Source organism: Monodelphis domestica, chromosome 1 (assembly GCF_027887165.1).
Source record: "Monodelphis domestica isolate mMonDom1 chromosome 1, mMonDom1.pri, whole genome shotgun sequence".
Taxonomy (NCBI): domain Eukaryota; kingdom Metazoa; phylum Chordata; class Mammalia; order Didelphimorphia; family Didelphidae; genus Monodelphis; species Monodelphis domestica.
This window is the reverse complement of record NC_077227.1, coordinates 722156246-722177232: the sequence shown is the minus strand read 5'-3', so window position 1 is coordinate 722177232 and position 20987 is coordinate 722156246. Positions and strand designations below refer to the sequence as shown.

General features: G+C 37.6%; 1 protein-coding gene and 1 pseudogene across 1 annotated transcript in view; one reads left to right on the top strand and one right to left on the bottom strand.

Annotated features, from left to right (window-relative positions):
* LOC100028784 (A.superbus venom factor 1-like) overlaps positions 1–13455 on the top strand; it is an 87296-nt gene extending 73841 nt beyond the window's left edge. Inside the window, exons 32-41 of the mRNA XM_001378686.5 lie at positions 7–97; positions 3078–3129; positions 3973–4060; positions 7279–7368; positions 8387–8492; positions 9707–9796; positions 11746–11817; positions 12076–12159; positions 12449–12581; positions 13035–13455. Coding sequence (XP_001378723.4) covers positions 7–97; positions 3078–3129; positions 3973–4060; positions 7279–7368; positions 8387–8492; positions 9707–9796; positions 11746–11817; positions 12076–12159; positions 12449–12581; positions 13035–13173 — 945 coding nt within the window. The 3' untranslated portion in view covers positions 13174–13455. The remainder of the gene's footprint in view (positions 1–6; positions 98–3077; positions 3130–3972; positions 4061–7278; positions 7369–8386; positions 8493–9706; positions 9797–11745; positions 11818–12075; positions 12160–12448; positions 12582–13034) is intronic.
* Positions 13456–17852: 4397 nt separating this feature from the next.
* Positions 17853–20100, bottom strand: LOC103092622 (uridylate-specific endoribonuclease-like; annotated as a pseudogene).
* Positions 20101–20987: the final 887 nt, after the last annotated feature.

The following is a 20987-nucleotide window of genomic DNA, read 5'->3' as shown; positions in this document are numbered from 1 at the left end:
CAACAGGTTGTCACAACTTACTATGCCAAACCTGAAGAGCAGGATTCCCAATGTCATAACTTCAGTTTGCGCATCTCAGTGAAGAATGAGACTAGGGGTGGGTGACTTCTAAGAGTATCTTCAGAATTTCTTGTCAAGACTCTGTAAAGTGAACTCATGTACATCATCATTATTCTCTGCTGCTACTTCTCTTTCTCCTTCCCCTTATTCTTCCTCCTCTGCCTCCCCCTTTTCCTCTTCTTGTTCTTGCTCTTCCTCTTCTTTCTTTCTCTGCTAGCACTACCAACACCCCCATCTTTACTAAGCTCAGTGTTCCCCCTTCTTTGGATCAAACAGCCTTTGTCCCTCATTATACCTTCTGGAATCCCATACCACACTAGAAACAATATCCCCTACATACAAGGTGTCTTCCTTTCACATTTTCCATTTTCTCACAGAAATCTTATTTTCTCCAGAAGACACTTCAGTGCTGGTGGGTGCTTAGTGCCCTCTCCCCAACCTCAACAATGCAGGTCAAAAGAAGTAAGCATGCTCCTTTACTCCCCATTATCAATTCTAGATTTTCACCCTGACAATGACACTTAACAGTGTCACTTACCAATAACATTCAACTCTTTTAAGGTGCACTTCATCCATCTGTATCAGCCAATGTTATTCCAACCAAGTCCAAATTATGCCATTTATTATTTGACTACAGAACATTGCTCTTCCTCCTTTCTGGAAAGAGAGAGAGAGAGAGACAGACAGACAGACAGAGACAGACAGACAGACAGACAGAGACAGAGAGAGAGAGAGAGAGAGAGAGAGAGAGAGAGAGAGAGAGAGAGAGAGAGAGAGAGAGAGAGAGAGAATATGAAGTCTGAGCAGTCACATCTTTTGTATGCGAATTCTGCCCTGGCTTGTATCCTATCTTTATAGTTTCCAATTGGTCCCTTAAGACAATTCCTCTTTTATTTTCTTTAAGTCTTCAGAATTTTCTTCAAAGTGTTTCCCATCCATCCAGTGCTAACTTCTCCTATAAAATGTAGCCATGGGTTATTTGTCCTTTTCCCAAAGTCTTTAAAATCAATCCAGCAACCCCTACAACACACACTATTATAGGAGGCCTGTCAGAGTTTACTCAAATTTTCTCTCCTGTTTTAGCATGAATTTAAATAGGAAATGGTTATTTGTCACCAATAGCCATGCCATTCTTATTTTTCTTCAGCAACTAGTTCTTCCCCAAGGATCAGAATCAAGTCCAGAATAGCAGTTCCCTTTGTTTTTATTCACATTTTAAAAGACAAGGTTTTTTGGAGAAGTAAGAAAGTGTGCTAGCCACACTGATTTTATCAGAAAGAGAGCTTCAGCAAATGTCCAGATAATCAAAGTTCCTCATTACTACTATACTATGCCTCATTTGAGATTTGAGATCTCTTTACTAAACTCATCCTCTCTTTCCTCCTTCTGTCCTTGTGATCTGCAGTATACTCTCATGCCAATTTACTTTTATTTCTTTCCATTGATCCTCACCCAAATACTCTCCACTTTTACATCATCACAAACCTGCTGTATATCTCTACTTATATGTCCTATTTACATCTTACATTTAAAGTAACCAAAACAGAATATATAACACTTTCCACTAAAATAGCCCTCTTCCAAAATTCTCTATTTCTATTAAGCACCAAAATCATTCCAACTTGGCCAGGTTCATAAGCTCAGATTCATTTTATTATCTTCCTCATCCTTTAACCCCCATTTCCAATCAATCAATTGTCAATGCCTGTCAGTTCTCTCTCCAGTATACCTCTCACATGCATGCCCTTCCTTACATTCACATAATATCCACCTTGCTTCTCTAGTCAGTTCAAGATTAAGCTGCCTAAATCCACATCATTCTCCCTCTTCAAGTGTCTTCAATGGGTTCTTATTGCTCCTGAGACAAGTTTCCAAACTCCTCAACTTGTCATTGCGAAGCCTCCTTTTATCATCATACTCCAACCTACCTTTGAAGCCTTATTTCATATTAATCCCCTTCACATTTGCCATTTGAGACCAAATTGTGCTTCTAGTTACCAAACGTAACACGTTATCACCTGTTCCACACATTGCACAAATTGCCCCTTCCTGAAATGCTCTCTCTCTTTAGCTCTGCTTCTCTACATCCTTTTTTCCCCTTCAACTCAACTCAGATGCCAGTTCCTCTTTGAAGCCTTTCTTGGTACCCCATCCAGGCACCTAAGGAGCACAGTGGATAGAGTACTGAGTCTGGAGTCAGGAGGACCTGAGTTCACATCTGACCCCAGAAAGTTACCAGCTGTGTGTATCATTTAACCACTGTCTCACTCAATTTCTTTATCTGTAAAATGGGGATAATCATATTAGACGATATTTGTAAAGTGCTTAACATGGAGCTTGGCACATAGCATGTGTTTAATAAATGCTTGTCCCACTTCCATTTCCTCCTCAATTACACTGGATACCCCACTACCCCCATCTCTAAAAAAATATAAATTCCTTAAGTGGACATGACTAGTTTGCTTTTAACCTCGTATCTCAGGGTCTCACCCAGAATGTGACACTTTATAATTATACATATTGAATTTTATCAAAAACAAGTTCCATTGTAAGAGTGTAGTGAGGGGTCAGTTAGGTGGCTCAGTGGATTGAGTCAGGTCTAGAGACAGAAGGTCCTGGGTTCAAATTTGACTCCAACATTTCCTAGTTTTGTGACCCTAAGCAAGTCACATAACCTCCATTGCTTAGCTCTTACCACTCTTTTGCATTGGAACCAACATATAGTATTGATTCTAAGATGGAAGTTAAGGGTTTTTTTAAAGAGTGCAGTAATAATAACTCATCTTAATTTGACATTTTAAGGGTTACACAGCACTTTCCTCACAGTAACCCTGTGAAGTATTCCAAGCAGTAACCAAATCTTCCAGTTGAAAAAACTGAGGTTCAGAGATTTGCCTATGGTCACACAGCTGCTAGGTGTCAGAGTCAGCATAGTCCCCATCAAATGGACTTGAGAAGTAAGAAAGACATCCCTTCCCTTGAGCAGATACAGATCATGATTCTCTATTCCTTTCCAGAAAGTAAACTAGAAGAAACTCTTGGTTCAGTGTCCATCGAAATCTGCATGAGGTAAGAAGAAGCAACTGGGCAAATGGAATATGTCTATCCTATGGGGATGAAAGCAGCCATCAGACCTTCTGCCATACCCATTCCATTCAGAGCTTATCTAGTAGAGCCCTAGACTCTAGCCCTGAGTAAACCTAAAACACCCAAGACGGGTAATATATATTTTAAAGACAAATGCAGATGGCCACCATATTTAGCCTCATTTAGCTCAAGGATTTAGTAATACTAACTAATGAAAAGTTCCCTGTAGCTAATCTGGTTCTCTCCTGTTGTATTTGGCCGGATCCTTCTTTGATCAGTCAACAATTTTTTCTTAAGAGCCTATTATTGGGGAGGTAGCTAAGTGGCCCAATGGATTGAGAGCCAGGTCTGGAGACCAGATGTTCTGGATTCAAATTTGACCTCAAACACTTCCTAGCTTTGTGACCGTAGCAAATCATTTAACTCCTATTGATGAGCCCTTACTACTCTTCTGCCTTAGAACCAATACACAGTATTGATTTATATGTGCAGAAACCAGATGAGAGGTGAAGTGACTTACCAAGGTCACATAGGATCTAATGGTAAACTAGTATTCATGTTTAGGTCTTGTGGTCACAGATCCACCAGGATTTCTTTTCTAAGCCTATAAGTCAGCTTTGTGGTTCTTTACTGGATGCAACAGACTTGTCTGCGTCCCTCCATGACCTAGAGTTGTCCAGACAGCTTTGACCAGTTTGCGTGCACAGAAAATAAATCCTTGGAAGGGACCTTTTGAATAGGAATAAGAAGAATGTAAAGGACTTTATCATACCTACCTGGCTTCTGGCTGGGGATATCTTGGTAAGATGATCTTCTCTTTCCCAGGTTCTTGGGTGTCACTGATGCTGCAATGACTATCTTGGATGTCTCCATGCTTACAGGCTTCTCCCCTGATATCCAAGATCTCAATCTAGTAAGTATATATCTCCAGGCTATTTAGGGAAATAGCAAAATCTATTAATGCTCCAGGGAGTCACATAAAGAAAGTCAAGTTGGGGGCTTCCAAACAAACAATGATGTTATTGGGGATCAAATTCTCCATCAGACCTAACTTATGCCCCAACTCAATGCTTCTAAAGATTTAACTCAAGAACTTACTGAGTGTTTCCTATGATGCCAGGGAAGATACAAAAGTTCTATAAGAAAGATCCTGAGGAACCTCACAGACAGAGATTTGTTTAATAAGCAATGAGCAATTCTAAGCTGTATATAAATGAGACCTTGTTTGTTTGAGCATAGCAGAATTGTTAGAAATTTATTTCGTCATCAAATGAATCAGACTAATGATATTTCCATAATAAGGTTAAAACAACTCTCTTATCAGTCTCCTCATTAATCTTGTGTAATGTCTGCACATCTTCCCAATATACTTGGAACATACAGATAGGAAGGCATCTCTGTCTTATTTATGGGCCACACCCACACCCACAAACATACATACACACGTAAACATATACACATGTACATGGTTAAAAGATGTCTGAAGTGGGAAAGTCCTTGACCTTCTGCTATTATTTTTTAATAGTTTTTTTTGGACAATGACATAGAAATATCAAATCTGCAGATAACAAAAAGCTGAAAGGGAAAATTAGAATAAAGTGGAAATATAATAGGAATAAACATAAATAAAAACATTTAAGTTTCAAAAATGACCAGAAGTATAAGATGAGGAAGGAATGGCTAGATGGCCAAACTGATCTGAAAAAAACCATCTGGTATTTTACTAGAAGGATACATATATACACATATATGTGTGTGTGTGTATATATATATATATATATAAATTGGTTCATAGAGCAGCCATAAAAGCTGATGTGATCTGAGGTTGCCATGAAAGGGATAAAATACAGAACAAGGGAACTGATATTTCTGTGGCTCTAGGACCCTGGTCAAGAGATATCTGGGTACTACATATTATGAAGGACACTGGTAAGCTAGGAAACATAAATAAGATGGTGTGATAATTAAGATGTTAATAGACTAGTTAGAATAGTTAATAGACTAGAGATCATTTTATACAAAACTAAATTGGAAGAATTAGGGGTGCTTAGCCCCACCCAAAAAAGAAAAAAACTAGTGAATGAGGTAGAATGATAGTTATCTTCAAGTATTTGAAGACATTATAGATAAGGAATATTAGACTTACTTTGATTGACTTTTTTATTTTTATAATTTTAAAAAATTATTATTCTAACTGTTTATAAATCCAAATAAAACAAGTGTTTCTGTATATAAAGAAAAAGAAGATATAACTCAAATGATATCACAAATACCCTATATGTTTAACTTACTTTTCTTCATATCTACATAATAGATCCCTTCTATTAGTGTTCTAATCCCTTCCCACCACCCTGAATCACATAGGACATCATCATAGATGTCAACATCTTCATAGAAATTAAGTCTTTCATATTTTATTTTTCTATTCATTTTCTGGAAGTGACATTCTCATTTTATTTTTCTAGTATTTATTCCTGTGACTGTGTAAAATGTTCTCCTGATTCTACTCATTTCACTGTTCATTATCTCATATGTTTTGGTTGATTTCTAAAAGCAGAACTAGGAGATATTCAAAGTTGAAGATGAGTAGATTTTGGTTCAGTTCAAGGAAATATTTGCCATTAAAATATTTCAAAGTGAAATGGGCTATCTTTAGAGGTAGTGCTTATTCCCAAAGGTCTTCAAGCACAATGTGGATGTCCATTAGGATGTGTTAAAAAAGTTTATTTTTCCAGAAATTGGTAAAACTAAATGGCTCTTGAAGTCCCTCCAATACTAAAGTTCTAAAGTTAAGAATGCATTGAAATAGAATAAACATCTTTCCCCACTCCTTTGCCCTTACCTAGATTTTTTCTATCATGGGAAGCCTTTGATGCTAAATATCTTTGCAATCTTACAGACAGGGTGTACTTGGTCCTCCAGTGGTTGGTTATTAAAAGCTATGACAGTGTAATTAAAGATCTGGTAGATCCTACCAAGCATAAAGAGGTAAGACTATAAGTCTGGTGGTCTCAGGTATTTATGTTACCTAGGGATCATTTTAAGTTTGGAAATCTTCATTCTCAAAAAGTTAGGTACCAAGTGATAGGGTTTTTCTTTTTCTTTCTTTCTTTCTTTCTTTCTTTTTGCCTGTAGCAATCCATTAAACTACTAAATAAAGTACAGTGCAATTTCAAACTATATTAGTGGTAACAACATGAATGAAAAGTTATGAATTTTTAAATTAAATTTTATGATATTATATTATTTTTATTTTATTTTTATATTTTATTTATTTATTAATTATTTCATTAATTATTTTAATACTATGAAATATTTGTATTCATGCCACTATCCATACACATTGCAGGATCAGATTGCTGGTCATTATGAAACATATTTCAAACTGATCCTAACTTCTTGTTCTGCCACTTTTCCATTTGGCAAAAATGGCTCCAGGAGCGTTAAGTTAAAATGAGTTAAAGTCTTCATGACCTACTCCAGTGGGGATTCATCACTCCTGATGTAAGAGAAACCCAAATCTTCCATGGAAGGTTCTTCTCTTCTCCCTTGAAAGATCCTCTCAGTCTAAGGATATGGGAAAGGTCAGCTTCTTGCTTCAGCCAGTCACTAATTGACTACTGCTTCCAGCTGGTGTGAGCCTTTTTCCAGTAATAATAATTCAAAAGGTCATAGGATCACAGATTTAGAGCTAGAAGGGACCTTAAAAGCCATTTAGTCCAACTCATAAATTTTACAGGTTGTAAAACTGAGACTGAGTGGTTAAATGATTTTTCCAAAGTTGTCACCAGAGATAAGATTTGAGCAGGTTCCCTTATTCTAAAACCAGTATTCCCTCCCCCCCCCCCCACTGAATCAGGTCATTTTGTCCATCCATGAGATTCAAACATTACAACTGAAAGTATTTGATATTCTACTGATCTACCACAGATCAACCAAAAAGCCAGTCAATGAATATAAGTGAAGGATGCTTTTTCTTCATTAATAAGTAAAGTGATTAATAAGATCTTCTGTCATTTCCTCTAGAAGAGATGCTATGTGACAGTGGCCACCACCACTACACCTTCTATCAACCCTGGTCCTCATGGCCATCTATTTTTAAACCTATTTCATTCTCTTTAATGTCCTCAGCTTTCTAGTGGAATTGAGAGGTATATTTCCAAATTTGAAATCAACAAATCCCCATCGGACAGAGGGACCCTCATTATCTACTTGGATAAGGTAATAACTTCCTTTGCTGAGTTCATCTCTCAGGTACTTCTCCTACATGATCTCCACTAGTTGGGTTAGGAATGAGCCAAGAATATATTTTCCCCTTCTAGCACCTATTCCCATTATCACCTCCTGCCCTCTTCTCACTACTCCCTACATTGAATACATTGAACTCTCCCCAACCTCCCCATCCTAGAGTGGTATTAGTTGCAGGGATTGGGTTGTCTGAAGTATAGCACTACCCCTGCCCCATCTTGGTTGATTAGATCTTTGTCTCCTTCCACTTTGCCCTTAAAATCTAGAATATGTGTTTTACACCCACACAAACATACATGCATGTTCACTCTCAAGCTCTCAGGCTTTTTCTCTTGCTTGTTCCTAGTCTTATTCCTCTCTTCCTTCTCTCTCCTGATTCATTCAATGCTCTCTCTACAGCTTCCTGTCTTGGAATCCCTGGTTTTCTTCAAAAATCAGCTTAATCAGATTCTTCTGTAGATCTTCATTCCTACCAGCTTTGCTCCTAAGATACAAAGTCTGCTTTGTATCTCAAGTCAAGTCAACAAGCATCTATTGTCAGTTGTGTGACAGGCATTGTACTAAGTACGATGGATAGAAAGAAAAAGGGGGAAAGTACCTGCTCTCCAGAGTTCAGTTTAATAGGGGAGGCAACATGCAAATGGCTATGTACAAACAAGACATAGAGAAGATAAATTAGAGATGATGTCAGGGGGAAGGCACTAAGAAAAAGGAGGACTGGGAAGGCTTCTTGAACTGGTCAGATTTTAGTTCAGTCTTGAAGGAAGCCGAGTTATCCAAGAGACAGAAATGAGAAGTATTGAGCTTGTGTGTGTGTGTATATGTGTGTGTGTATTCATACATACATGTTGTCTCTTCTGCTAGAATGGAACCTTCTCGAGGGCAGGGACTCTCCTTTGTAATTTCCTTTCCCCAGAGCTAATCATAGTGCCTGATTCATTGTAAGCACTTAAAGGTTTCCTTGCTTGATTCACTGGGATTTTCCCTTCAGGTTTCTCACAAAGAAGAGGAGTGCATTAAATTCAAAGCCCACCAGTTTTTTGAAGTGGGTCTAATCCAGCCAGCAGCTGTCAAAATTTATGAATACTACGCATTAGGTAACACATCTTTTTATCCACTGGGAAAGGCAACAAGCCGATAGAGCCAGATTGGACTGTGGTCCAAATATTTGAACTGGAAATGTGCTTAATGGTTTTTTTTCTTTTTCTTTTCTTTTTTTTGTTTAAAAGCCCTTACCTTGCATCTTGGAGTCAATATTGTGTATTGGCTCCAAGGCAGAAGAGTGGTAAGAGCTAGGCAATGGGCATCAAGTGACTTGCCCAGGGTCACACAGCTGGGAAGTGTCTGAAGTCAGACTTGAACCTTGGACCTCCCATCTCTAGGCCTAGCTCTCAATCCACTGAGCTACCTAGCCGCCCCCTGCTTAATGGTTTTCTAGTTGAATTTTCTCATTTTGAATTTGATAAAACTGATATCCAAGTCCCCTCATTAAGAAAGGAAGAAAGAAAGAAAGAAAGAAAGAAAGAAAGAAAGAAAGAAAGAAAGAAAGAAAGAAAGAAAGAAAGAAAGAAAGGAAGGAAGGAAGGAAGGAAGGAAGGAAGGAAGGAAGGAAGGAAGGAAGGAAGGAAGGAAGGAAGGAAGGAAGGAAGGAAGGAAGGAAGGAAGGAAGGAAGGAAGGAAGGAAGGAAAGAAGGAAGGAAGGAAGGAAGGAAGGAAGGAAGGAAGGAAGGAAGGAAGGAAGGTATATGTGTATGTGATGGAACTGAAGATTAAAGAGATCTGAATAGTGGATGTTAATGGTAGAGATGGAACTAGAACCAAGGTCTAACTCCTAGGCTAGTGCTTTTCCTACATGAATATTTAAGTTCATTAATAATAAAAGAAAACTGAAGTATATCCCAACTCACCATCCTCTCTACCCTAATCCATAGTAGTAATTATTATTTTTATACATGTACACATATAAGCCATGTTGATCTCGTTTTCTAGATGATAACAATCTTGGAAATATGAACTGTGTTTACTTGTTACCAAGTGTCCCTAATGCCTTGGTGCACTAGGGTGCATTAATATTAATATACCTCATGAATGCTTAGTATATGTAGTATATAATAACTCATTAAGTTAATTACAAATACTCCAATGGGAATGGTTGCTTTTAAGAAATAATTCTTACTAGATCAATTGGAGCTCCAATCTGGGAACCCTTGTTGAACTATCTCCTCACCTCAACCACCCTACTCTGACCACTTGTGACCTGTGACTAGAGCAGAGGATTCAGAAGGCTCATATTCATCTTGCTCCCCTCTAGAGAATCGATGCACCCAATTCTATCACTCAACCAAAGCCGAAGGACAGCTCAATAAGATCTGCACTGGGGAAGTGTGTCGATGTGCTGAAGGTAACCATTATGTCAAAGAGTGAGGAAGGGAGGAATTTCTCTCCTCTCAAGAAGGCATGGTGTATGTATCCTCCCCTCAGATGCTTAGATGATTCCAGGATTAACCTCCATGTTAAATATGGTAAATGGAAGGGGGCAAGAAGAAAATATAAGAATAGTGAGAAACAGAAACTTCTTAATTGGCACATCTACTGGAGCTTTCCCACCATCATCATATTTACCTAAGAATTAAAAGTTTTGATTTCACTATTTTTGTAGATTCTTGGGTATATACTGTAAACAGAGCAATGTTAATTTTTTTACTCATGGAATTTCATACATCCACAACTATTCCCAATCCACAATGATCATGTCTATCATTTTCCAAAATTATACCTGTCACCCAAGTCTTTCTTTCCTATTACGGAGCAGAAGGATTTTAAAACAAGGGATTTTCAGGACAATTTTGTATATTTTGTTCTTTTCTTAAAACAAAAAAAACTCCCCAATTAATTCATATCTCTCATTGATCTTGCATCAGCTGCCAAATCAATGACAGTTGTACTAGGGTGGTGTGTTCATATTCTGGTATCAAAAGTAGATCCAAGACTAGATGCAGTTCCTAGAAAAAAAAAATCTCCTATAAGAAGTATTTAATAACTCAAATAGAGTTGTTTGACTGGGTTCAGGTGTTTTTGCTTTTTTAAATAAAAGAGTCAAATAAGTCCCTTTCTATAACTTCTAATCTCTCCTTCATCTCTGGGGTCATGAAAATCTGAGTCCAATTCCAGACTCGGACAGCTACTAGATATGTAATTCTGATCAAGTCTTCTATCTACCTCAGTTTCCTCACATGTAAAATGGACATAATAGTAGCACTTACCTCTTAGAATTGTTGTGAGGAGAAAATGACAATATTTATAAAGCATTGCAAACTTTAAAGCTCTGTATAAATGCTAACTATATAGCATCATCATTATCTCTATGCCACCATGAGCTTCCTCCTATTTCAACTACTGTCTCCACATTCCTCTCCACTTCTTTCCCACTTTCCAAATTGTTCCAATTTCTAAATATTTCCCACTCTTTGCTCCCCTATTCTTACTGAATCTTTGCCCTTTATAGTCCCCTTCTCCACTAACCATAATACATCTTTTTTGTTTTACTTTAATTTGTTTCTAATTTTTAAAAAGTTTATTTTCTCTCCCTCCCAATCCTTTCCAGCATTAGGAGGGAAAATATAACATTTTAAAATCCTCATTGTAATCAATTGTGTTCTCTGACTGTACATTATCTCTTTAATGTTCCTTGCATTTCCCTCTCCATGACTTGGCATAGGCTATATTTGTTCACAGAAGCCAATGGAACTTGGATGACCAATTAGACTTGGGCAATGGACCTCTGGACTAGATATATGAGTCAAAAAGATTTGTGGGAAACAGACTTGAACATTTGACAGTCTGAGAGCACCAACTTCAAAAATAACTTTCATTGCGATATTTAAAATATGGCCTTCTAATACATAATTGTGAGTTGTAAATTAATTTACTTAAATCATGAAGCTAATTAGTGTTCACACATGCAAAAGAAGTGTGCCTTTTATTTCTGGCAAGTACAAATATATTTCTAGCCTCTTCCTGCCATCTTCATTTGTCCTTCCTCCCTCAACTCTCTTAGGGATTTCTACTCTTGCTATTTTTATTCCCCTTTTATCTCAGAGTTTGCCACCTTAACCAGAGAGCTAAGACCACAGGGAATAAACTTCAGAATTAGAAGGAATGTCCCAAGCAATCTAGCTCTGCCCTTTCATTTTATAGATAAGGAAACCAGGTCCCAGAAATGTTAAGAAGACCTTCTCAAAGTCAAATTGCTAGCAAGGGGGCAGGGGGGAGAAGGTAGTATATGAACCCAAATTCTTGGACCCATCTATTTCCCCATTTCATTACCTTATGCCTCTGTTTCCTTGATAGATCACTGCTTCATGCAAGAAAATCAAGATCAGATTCGAGAGGAAACAGCCTGTCATCCTGGAGTGGATTTTGGTAATGTCACTAGAACTATAATGCCCAAACAACACAGAAAATGAAAAGAGGTGTTACTCAAAATTTTTTTAAAAAGATGGAGAACTCAGGAACACTCCTGAGAGAGCTTTATTCCTTGTGGGACAGTGAGGGGACAAATCTGTGAGAATTATAAGTGTGAAGCAGAATTCATTCTTTAGATGTCATTATTCTTTGCAAGCCTCCAGAGGTATGTTTGTGGGACCCTCTCCTCATGCCTGACTCCTCTTTTTGTTTCAGTGTACAAAACAACACTCCTAAGCATGAACCAGAGCATCAGCCATGACACCTATAGAATGAAAATCCTGAGAGTCATTAAACCAGGTCAGAGTGAACCCCCTTTTTTGATCCCCTAAACTTTAATGTTCCATTTCAATATTTATATATTAGGAATGAGACCCTTGAGCCTTCCATACCTCAGACCCTAGAATATAGACTGAGCCCAGATCTCATAGAGTCCATAACTCCATTTCATATTGGGTGGTACCACCAGGACCACACACACACACTCCCATTTGCAGATAGAGTTGAAAGAGCTATTTCAGCCTAATTCTGACTTTGAGAAGAACAGGCATGATTCTAAAAATGGTTTCTATTTCTTTTTTCCCCCTAGGGTCTGATGATAGTGCTGAGGGGAAAGAAAGGGATTTTATTAGCCACGTGAGATGCAGAGATAATCTGAGGCTAGAAATCGGTAAAGACTACCTGATCTGGGGTGCTACCAGTGACCTGTGGAAGAAGTCTGAGTGAGTTTTCCTTTGGCTGCTGTGACATTTAATGTCTCTTTTTTGGCTTGGTCTAAGATGGGAATCCCAAGGGAGAGGAGATATGATTTAAGGTAGCTTTGGCTGTTATTTCAAAAGGTAGCTAGGCAAGTGCAGTGAATAGAGTGTTGGACTTGGAGTCAAAAAGATTTGAATTCATATCCCAATTCATACACTTAATAGTGGTATAACTATGGGCAAGTCACTTCTTTGAGCCTCAGCTTCCTTTGCTCCCATTGCTATTTTGATGACTATGTGAGCAAACCTAGGCAAAATACTCTGCAAATCTTAAAGTTCTATATAAATGGAGAGAATGGCTTCATTTCATGCAGTCTCAAAACATGTACTGGGTAGCTTGGGAGGAAAGCTTTGATCCTTCTATCTAGTCTCACTTCATGCAGATGCTGACATGACAACCTCTCTCGTTCCTTCAAGGGTATCTTATATCATTACTCAAGACACCAATATTGAGAAGTGGCCCAATAATGAGGAATGCAAGGATCAGAAAAACCAGAAGTTATGTGAAGATCTCGATCATTTCACCAAGGAGATGACATTTGGTTGCCGCAACTAAAAGAAGTGATCTGGCTAGACTATAGTAATAAATATCTGTTAATTAATTTATTGAATACAAAGACAATTATGATATTCACCTGTCATTCCCTGCCTTCAATATCTGACTTTCTCTTCTACCATTTATCCTGTCTAAATCTTGTTTGTACATAGTTGCTGGTACAGCATCTCCACCACTAAACTGCAAGCTCCTTAAGAGCAAGGACTGCTTTTTATCTTTCTTTGTATCCTCAGCACTTAGCTGCCTGGCATATAGTAGGCATTTAATAAATTTTTTGACTAATCTCCTTTTTCCATTTCTTTGTAAAAATAGATTATATCCTCTTATTTCTTGTATGACCATTTTAAAAATAGTTTATTCCCGAAAATAGGTGATCTCTTTCTCCTAGGTACATCAAGGAAGTCATCATGGAAATAGTGGTACCTGAACTGGACCTTGAAGGAAGAAAAGGATTTCTCCAGAGTCAGAGTTATAGGCAAAAAGTATTTTTGGAAATTCTGAGAGGCAGAAATTAGGAAGGAGTGAATTCTATGCATGTAGGATAAATTTTGAAAATAAACAGAAGTAGGAGGAATTGGGAGTATTTGTGTTTGGAAGATAGCAAGTAGCACAACTTCACTAGAATACAGAATAATGGGAAAGGCAGTTGTATGAAATAAAGCAAGAAAGAGAAATGGGAATCATATTGAAGAGAGTCTATATATTCAGAAATACTACAGAAATCAATCCAAAAGCCCATTAAGTGAGCATCTGTTACGTAGCTCTAGGCTCCAATGGGATGGGGTCGTTAGGTTTTGGTAGCATATTTTAGGAAAGATATTGGTAAGCTGAAGATCATTCAGTTAGGTACCCAGGATGTCAAAGGTCCTTAAGAACTTGCCTTATGAGTATCACTTAATGGAACTGGGCTTGTTTAACCTAAAGAAGAGAAAGTTTAGGGAAAAATGATAAGCTGTCTTCAAGGAATTGAATGTCTATCATATGGAAGAAAGATAACGTCTATTTAGATTAGTCCCAGAGGTAGAAGTAGGAGAAATGGGTAGAAGTCAGAGAGAGAGAGGATGATTTAGGCTTGATAAAAGGAAAAGTATCATAATAATCACATCTCTCCAAAGGTGGAATAGATTGCCCCCAAGAGATAATTGATTCCCCCTCACTAAAAATCTTCAAGAAAACACTTGTCAAGTATGAACTCATGGGAATTCTTAGTCAGGTATACATTGGCCTGCTTGGCTTCTGAGTTCTCCTTCCAATTCTGAGCTTCCAGGATTCTAAAAAATTCAAGATCTGGGCTATGAGGGAGCATCTTGTGTTGGTACCTAAAATGCTGAATACTTATAAAGCAATGGTTAACAAAATAATATAGTACTGGCTAAGAGCAGAAAGGTGAATCAATGGAACAGACCAGTGGTAAATGACCTCAGAAAGCTAATGTTCAATAACCCCTAAGATCCCAGCTTTGGGGACAATAACTTACTATTTGACAAAAACTGTTGGGAAAATTGGACAGTATGGGAAAATTTAGGTTTAGATCAACATCTTACACCTATGCCATGATAAATTCAAAATGAGTAAATGACATAAATATAAAAAGTGAAATAATAAATAAATTAGGTGAACATAGAATAGTATACCTATCAGATCTGTGGGAAAGGAAAGAATTTAAGACCAAGCAAGAGATAGACAACATTACAAAATATAAAATGAATTCCTTTGATTATATCAAATTTAAAAGGTTTTACACAAACAAAACCATTGCAACCAAAATTAAAAGGAAAGCAACAAACTGGGAAAACATTTTTATAACAAAACTCTCTGCCAAAGGTTTAATTTCCCAAATATATAAGGAACCAAGTCAAATTTACAAAAAAAATTAAGCCATTCCCCAATTGACAAATGGTCAAGGACATGAATAAGCAGTTTTCAGATGAAGAAATCAAAACTATCAAAAAGCACATGAAAAAGTGTTCTAAATTCCTCCTGATTAGAGAAATGCAAATCAAAACAACTCTAAGGTACCACCTTACACCTAGCAGACTGGCCAATATGGCAGCAAGGGAAAGTGATAAATGTTGGAGGGGTTGTGGCAAAATTGGGATATTAATATACTCCTGGTGGAGCTGTGGATTAATCCAACCATTCTGGAGGGTAATTTGTAATTATACACAAAGGGCTTTAAAATAATGGCTGTCCTTTGATCCAGTAATACCACTGGTTGGTTTGTACCCTAAAGAGATAATAGGGAAAAGTACTTGTACAAAAATGTTTATAGCCGCGCTCTTTGTGGTGGCAAAAAAAAAAAATGGAAAATGAGGAGATTCCTTCGATTGAAGAATGGCTGAACAAATTGTGGTATCTGATGGTAATGGAATATTATTGTGCTGAAAGGAATGATGAACTGGATATTTCTATATGAACTGGAAAGCTCTACAAGAAGTGATTCAGAGTGAAAGGAGCAGAACCAGGAGAACATTGGACATAGAGACTGATGCATTGTGGCACAATCAAATGTAATAGACTTTTCTACTAGCAGCAATGCAATAATCCAGGACAATCGAGAGGAACTTATGAGAAAGAACACTATCCACATCCAGAGAAAGAACTGTGGAAATAGAAATGCAGAAAAAAAACATGATTGATCACATAATTCCATGGAGATATGATTCGGGTTTTAATGTTAAAAGATCATCCTATTGCAAAAATGAATAACATGGAAATGAGTTTTTTGTTGTTTGTTTGTTTTTTTATCTTCAAACAAATAAAAACTTTTCTACAGCAGCTTGAGAAGTTACAGGTGAAAGGGTACCCCAAAAGAAGGAGGACATGGACAACTTCTACTTGTCTCCATGTATTGCATAGTGGAAATATACATTGAATCAAACAAGAAATGGAAAACTGTGCACTGTCAGTATAATGAACTGACAGAAGTTATGTCAAAGGAAGAGACAGAAACTAGCTTTTCTTCAAAACTATAAAGCAATAAGACCAGATAAGCTACACAATCATTGGCTCAAATACTTCACATGGATTATGAGCAAAACACTTTTCCAGCTTCCTCTCAGTCATAAGCCTGATCTCATCTTTCTTATCAGAATGCATGACATTTCTACTAACAAAAGATAAGAACAACACTCAAAATATAGATTACATCCTTTATACAAAGCATTCACAGATTGTCTCACAGAAAAAAAGTCTATAAACATTTACAAGAAAGCAATATATTATCTGAGGAACAAAAGGGTGTTCTGAGATCCCAGGAGTATAAAGAGCAACTTATTTATTATCCAGTTGGTAATTATTGAACAAACCACAAAAGTACTGAGATGTTTATTCTGTCTTTATTAATGATCATTAGTCCTTTGATTTAGTTGTACATATGTGGCTTGTTTATGTATTGCACATTTACAAAAATAGACCCAAGTATTGTGTTAGTGCTAGAGTATTTAGTGTTCACATGGAAAACTCTTCTCTAAAACATGCCACTGACAAAATACTATGAATGGACCGGTATAAAACATGGTATTTTTTAAGGGAGATTGTTTAAGTCTATTATGGACTGTCCATTCTTGAATTCATAAAGATCTGTACTAAATAGAACTAAAAATCACCTTCAAGATAAAAGGGAGTTAAGCCAAAACATCTTATTACTTACTTGACATCAGTGAATGATATCAAACTATATGGTTTCATCAAAAAGCATGTTAACACATCTTTCACTATGCATAATGCTCCAGTGAGATAGCAACATGACTTTTGGTTGACCTCAATAAGTGTATAATTATTTTTATTTTATCATGGCATTCTTATTTGTTTTTGAGGAAATTCAGATAGAGACAGTCTGGAACAAGTTGGTATCTTGCTTATTTTTCTTTTCTATTTGCTGTTTTATAGACTACTTCACAGATATATGTAAAATTGAGATTTGAACTCTGGACTTCAATCCCCACAAGCCCTTGCTCCACTTCCCCAAAATGCTTTGTAATCCCACGGAATTCTGAGGTGGGCGAGATAGAGAAGGTATTTAAGCTGATTACAAAGGCTTTTGAGCTCTCGCTTGGACTTCCGTTTTGGGGCAGACGTGGCTCTTTCCATAATGTAGGTGAGGTCTTGTCTAGGCCACTCTGGCCTAGGCACGTGTTTCTTATCCTGTCTTTTCTTTAATTCTTAATCTTCAATAAACCTCTAAAAATATAATACTCCTTGAAGAGAGAAACTAATTTCTACCCGCCTCAGTCTCCCCATAGTCTCCCCTAAATTTTAATCTTTACATATACAAAATAACTGCTGATTACAGCTGAATAAAAGTATTAGGAGGTAGGCTCATCTTCTTTAGGCTCTCTGAAAGCATCCTTGGTACAACCTTATAGCAGATGGAGATGGCCTCAGAGATCATTTATTTCTCATCCTGCCCCTGCATGATTTTAATCTCCTTTGCTATGGGCTTTCATATTGTGAAAAGTTTTATTTCATGGAGTTTGGATATTATGAGCAGTTGGTGTAGCTAACATTAAAAATACTGTTCTTAAATGATTGTTATGTCTAGTGTAATACTTAGGCAATTGTGCGCAACAGATTTGTTCATAATGACCTAGTTCTAATATGTTTTACTAGTTGAGTTCTCCAATATATTTGAGGTCTGTAATGGTGGAATAGACCATGGACTAGTATCTAGGCTTGTGTATTATAGCTATTATTATTGTTGTTCCATAACATATTAGTGTTAAAAAAACTAGTTATCAATATTCTACTCATAAATTGTATCCACTTGTCTTCAACTGCAGAAATGCTAGAGGACTTTGGTCCAGATTTTCCCCTGGATTGGTTGTTGTAATTGTTTCCTAATTTAAATCTTTCTTCTTTCTCCTTTTTGGGCTTTTCTAGGCTTGAGAACCTTCTTTGACAGGCACTTTTCTGATGAAAACTCCATTTCAAATAGGTCAGTGTAGAATACCTCCCAACTCTAGCCCAGGGCAGATAGCACCACAGCTCCTGAAGACCTCTAGTGAACCTCACATTCTTTCCTTGCCCAGAACTCTAATTCGTAGAAGATACTATGTAGGCTGAAGCAATATACTTCTTGCCATTTCCATAGGTCACCGTGTCCCAGGTCTTGGTTTGGATAGCCAGAGAGGGTACCCACCTAAGTTCAAATGACAGAGAGCACTCAAACTCCAGACTACTGCCAAGGAATGCCATGCTGATCCCACTTCTTTGAAGTAGCCATCCCAGTTGAATTGCATTCCTAGCACATCAGGATAAGAGTCCCATGGCTTGTCATAGTTGTGGCTATATATGTGGTATATATATATATGTGACTATTAGTCAACCAGACCCTCCTTCTCCTGCAGGTAGAAGTGGATCCAGTTATGGAATCTTGACACTTTTCCCTTTTTCACTTCTCCAGAGAAAACATGTTCAAAGCCACTGGAGTCACCCTCATCATGGCCCCGGGAATACAACCCAAACCACATCTTCTTCAGGTCATTGACAAATTCTTGCTCTGAGCTGTATCTGTTTTGTTGATGGAAGAAGCCATAGCCTTCATGACTGCTGTCTTCATTATCTCTTGAAGAAAAGTGTCCTGTTCCTCAAGTTGCTGAGAATTGAAGTGTTCCCCCTGATCTGTTGCCCGGTGGTAGTTATTGAGTAGACTGATGAATTCAGCATTGGTTTGGTTGGTTTGGAGAAGAGTTCTTCATTTACATAGCTGTAGAGCCTGAGTAACATTAAGAGAAATTGGAATTGGGTCCCATGGCAGAACAAAGATGATGGTCCTAAGACAGAGAAAGAAGGGGCTTGGTACTGTCAACGTGGAATCTACAAGTCCCTCGAAAATAGGTTTTAAAACAATGATACATGTATAACTCAGTGGAATTGCTTGTCAGCTCCAGGAGGTGGGAGGGAAGAGGGGTGGGAAAAATCATGAATCATGTAACCATAGAAAAATATTCTAAATTTTAAAAAAATGCTAAGTACTTGTCTGATTCTGTGAGCCATTGAGTTGGAATCCTTTAATTTGGGCAGAAATCACAACAAAAAAAGGGGAGGGGGATGAGAAATACTGAGGATGAAGAGTATGTCATTAATTTTGACTGGCAAAAGAAATAGGGAGACTAAGAAAGAAATAATAATGTTTAAGGGGAGGAAGCAAGAAAAAATAGTCTGGTTCTGAGAACGAGAAAGAGTCTGAATTTCTATGTGAATTAATAGGAAGAGAAAGAGGCGATAGATGGGAAGTCCTGGAAGAATGTAACAGTAGTTCAGACCAAGTGTGACAGACTTAGGCTAAAGGATTTGTCGGTATGTATGGTAGAGAAAGGAAAAATATGGCCTATATTCTAAACTACTGTTCCCACCTTCCCTAATCATCTTCATTTCACTAAGCTAAGAGAAAACAAGCAGAAAATATAGGCAAGTAACAATGTTCCAAAAAAACATGAAGTCCCAGGAAATTCTTACTTTATAATATGCTCTAGTCAAAAAAGGACATGAAATTCCACTTATCCGTTTGCCTGATTTTCATTAGACTTCTGCTTGAGCCTCCTTTAAGAACCATGATCACTTATGTAGAAGCTGGAACTGGAAGAAAAAGGATAGATTAAGAAGATGTTATGGGTTCAAAGTTAGGAAAATCTAAGTTCAAATCTTGACAACCATTTTGTATTTGTGTGACCCTGAGCAAGTCACTGAACCTTTCTCAGCCATAGTTTCCTCATCTGTATAATGGAAATAATAATAAAGCCTACCTCTAGGTTTGCAAGGAAGATCAAGTAAGATAATACATGACAATGCTTTGCAAACCTTAAAGCATTAGGTAAAGGCTAGTTACCAAGGTAATGGGGGGATGACGATAAAGGCAAAGGCTGGAGAGTCTGCTGAAATATAAGCTGGGATGATGAAATGAGAAATGGTCCTGAGAGTGTGCATGTGAGACATATGAGAATGGATCTGGTCCTGAATAGCTCTACTTAGACTATGGAAGCTGGAGAGGAGTAGAAGGCTTCAGGATACACACTTCATTCCTACTCCGTATCCTCTGAAATTATCCTTCCCCTACACAAATCTAGAGAGACTATACATGACAGGCTCCACTGTCTCAGGATGGGAAGTAGTTGGGACAACCTAGTCCTGGGAAAGTTTAGATTCAGTACTCTAGAGCTTTGGAAGGATGATGAGAATTCTGAGCACAGGAATAATCTGCAGCAGCCTCAGCCTCCATATTGCTGATTGTGAGCTTAAAATTCATCTCACAAACACTGTCAAGAACCCAGCAGGAGCCAAAGAGTGCCAGATGGGAATGTAGGGGATGAGATGCCAATTTCTATTAGAGCCAATTTATGTATATTTTCCCATCAGAATGTTCTCACTAACTGGTTTTGCAATTGACAGCGACTCTCCAGAGATCCCAGAAAGGAAGTCAGGCTAGGTGAACATTATGTCCCTGCTGAAGTCTAAAGGCAGAAAAACATGATAAGCTATAATATCCCCAAATCAAATACAATTTTCCTGAACAGACATCATTTTAGAACATGCCATTTTGTGTTACAGTAAAATTATACTTTCCCATTTGGTTGCACGGACTCCTCTTCCCACATTTTCCCAAGTGAAAACCACCTCATCTCATTAAAAAGTAGAGCACATCTGCTTGTTCTTTTATTACATATTCTTATTTGGGGCCAAGAAGAGGAGACTGAGGAACTGGAATAGTGAATCCATCTTGCTACTCTTGAGTCCATCACTAGGAGCACTATTTCATTAGAACACTGCAAAGTAAAAAAACAACAACAACAACAACAACAAAAAACCTCTGGGAG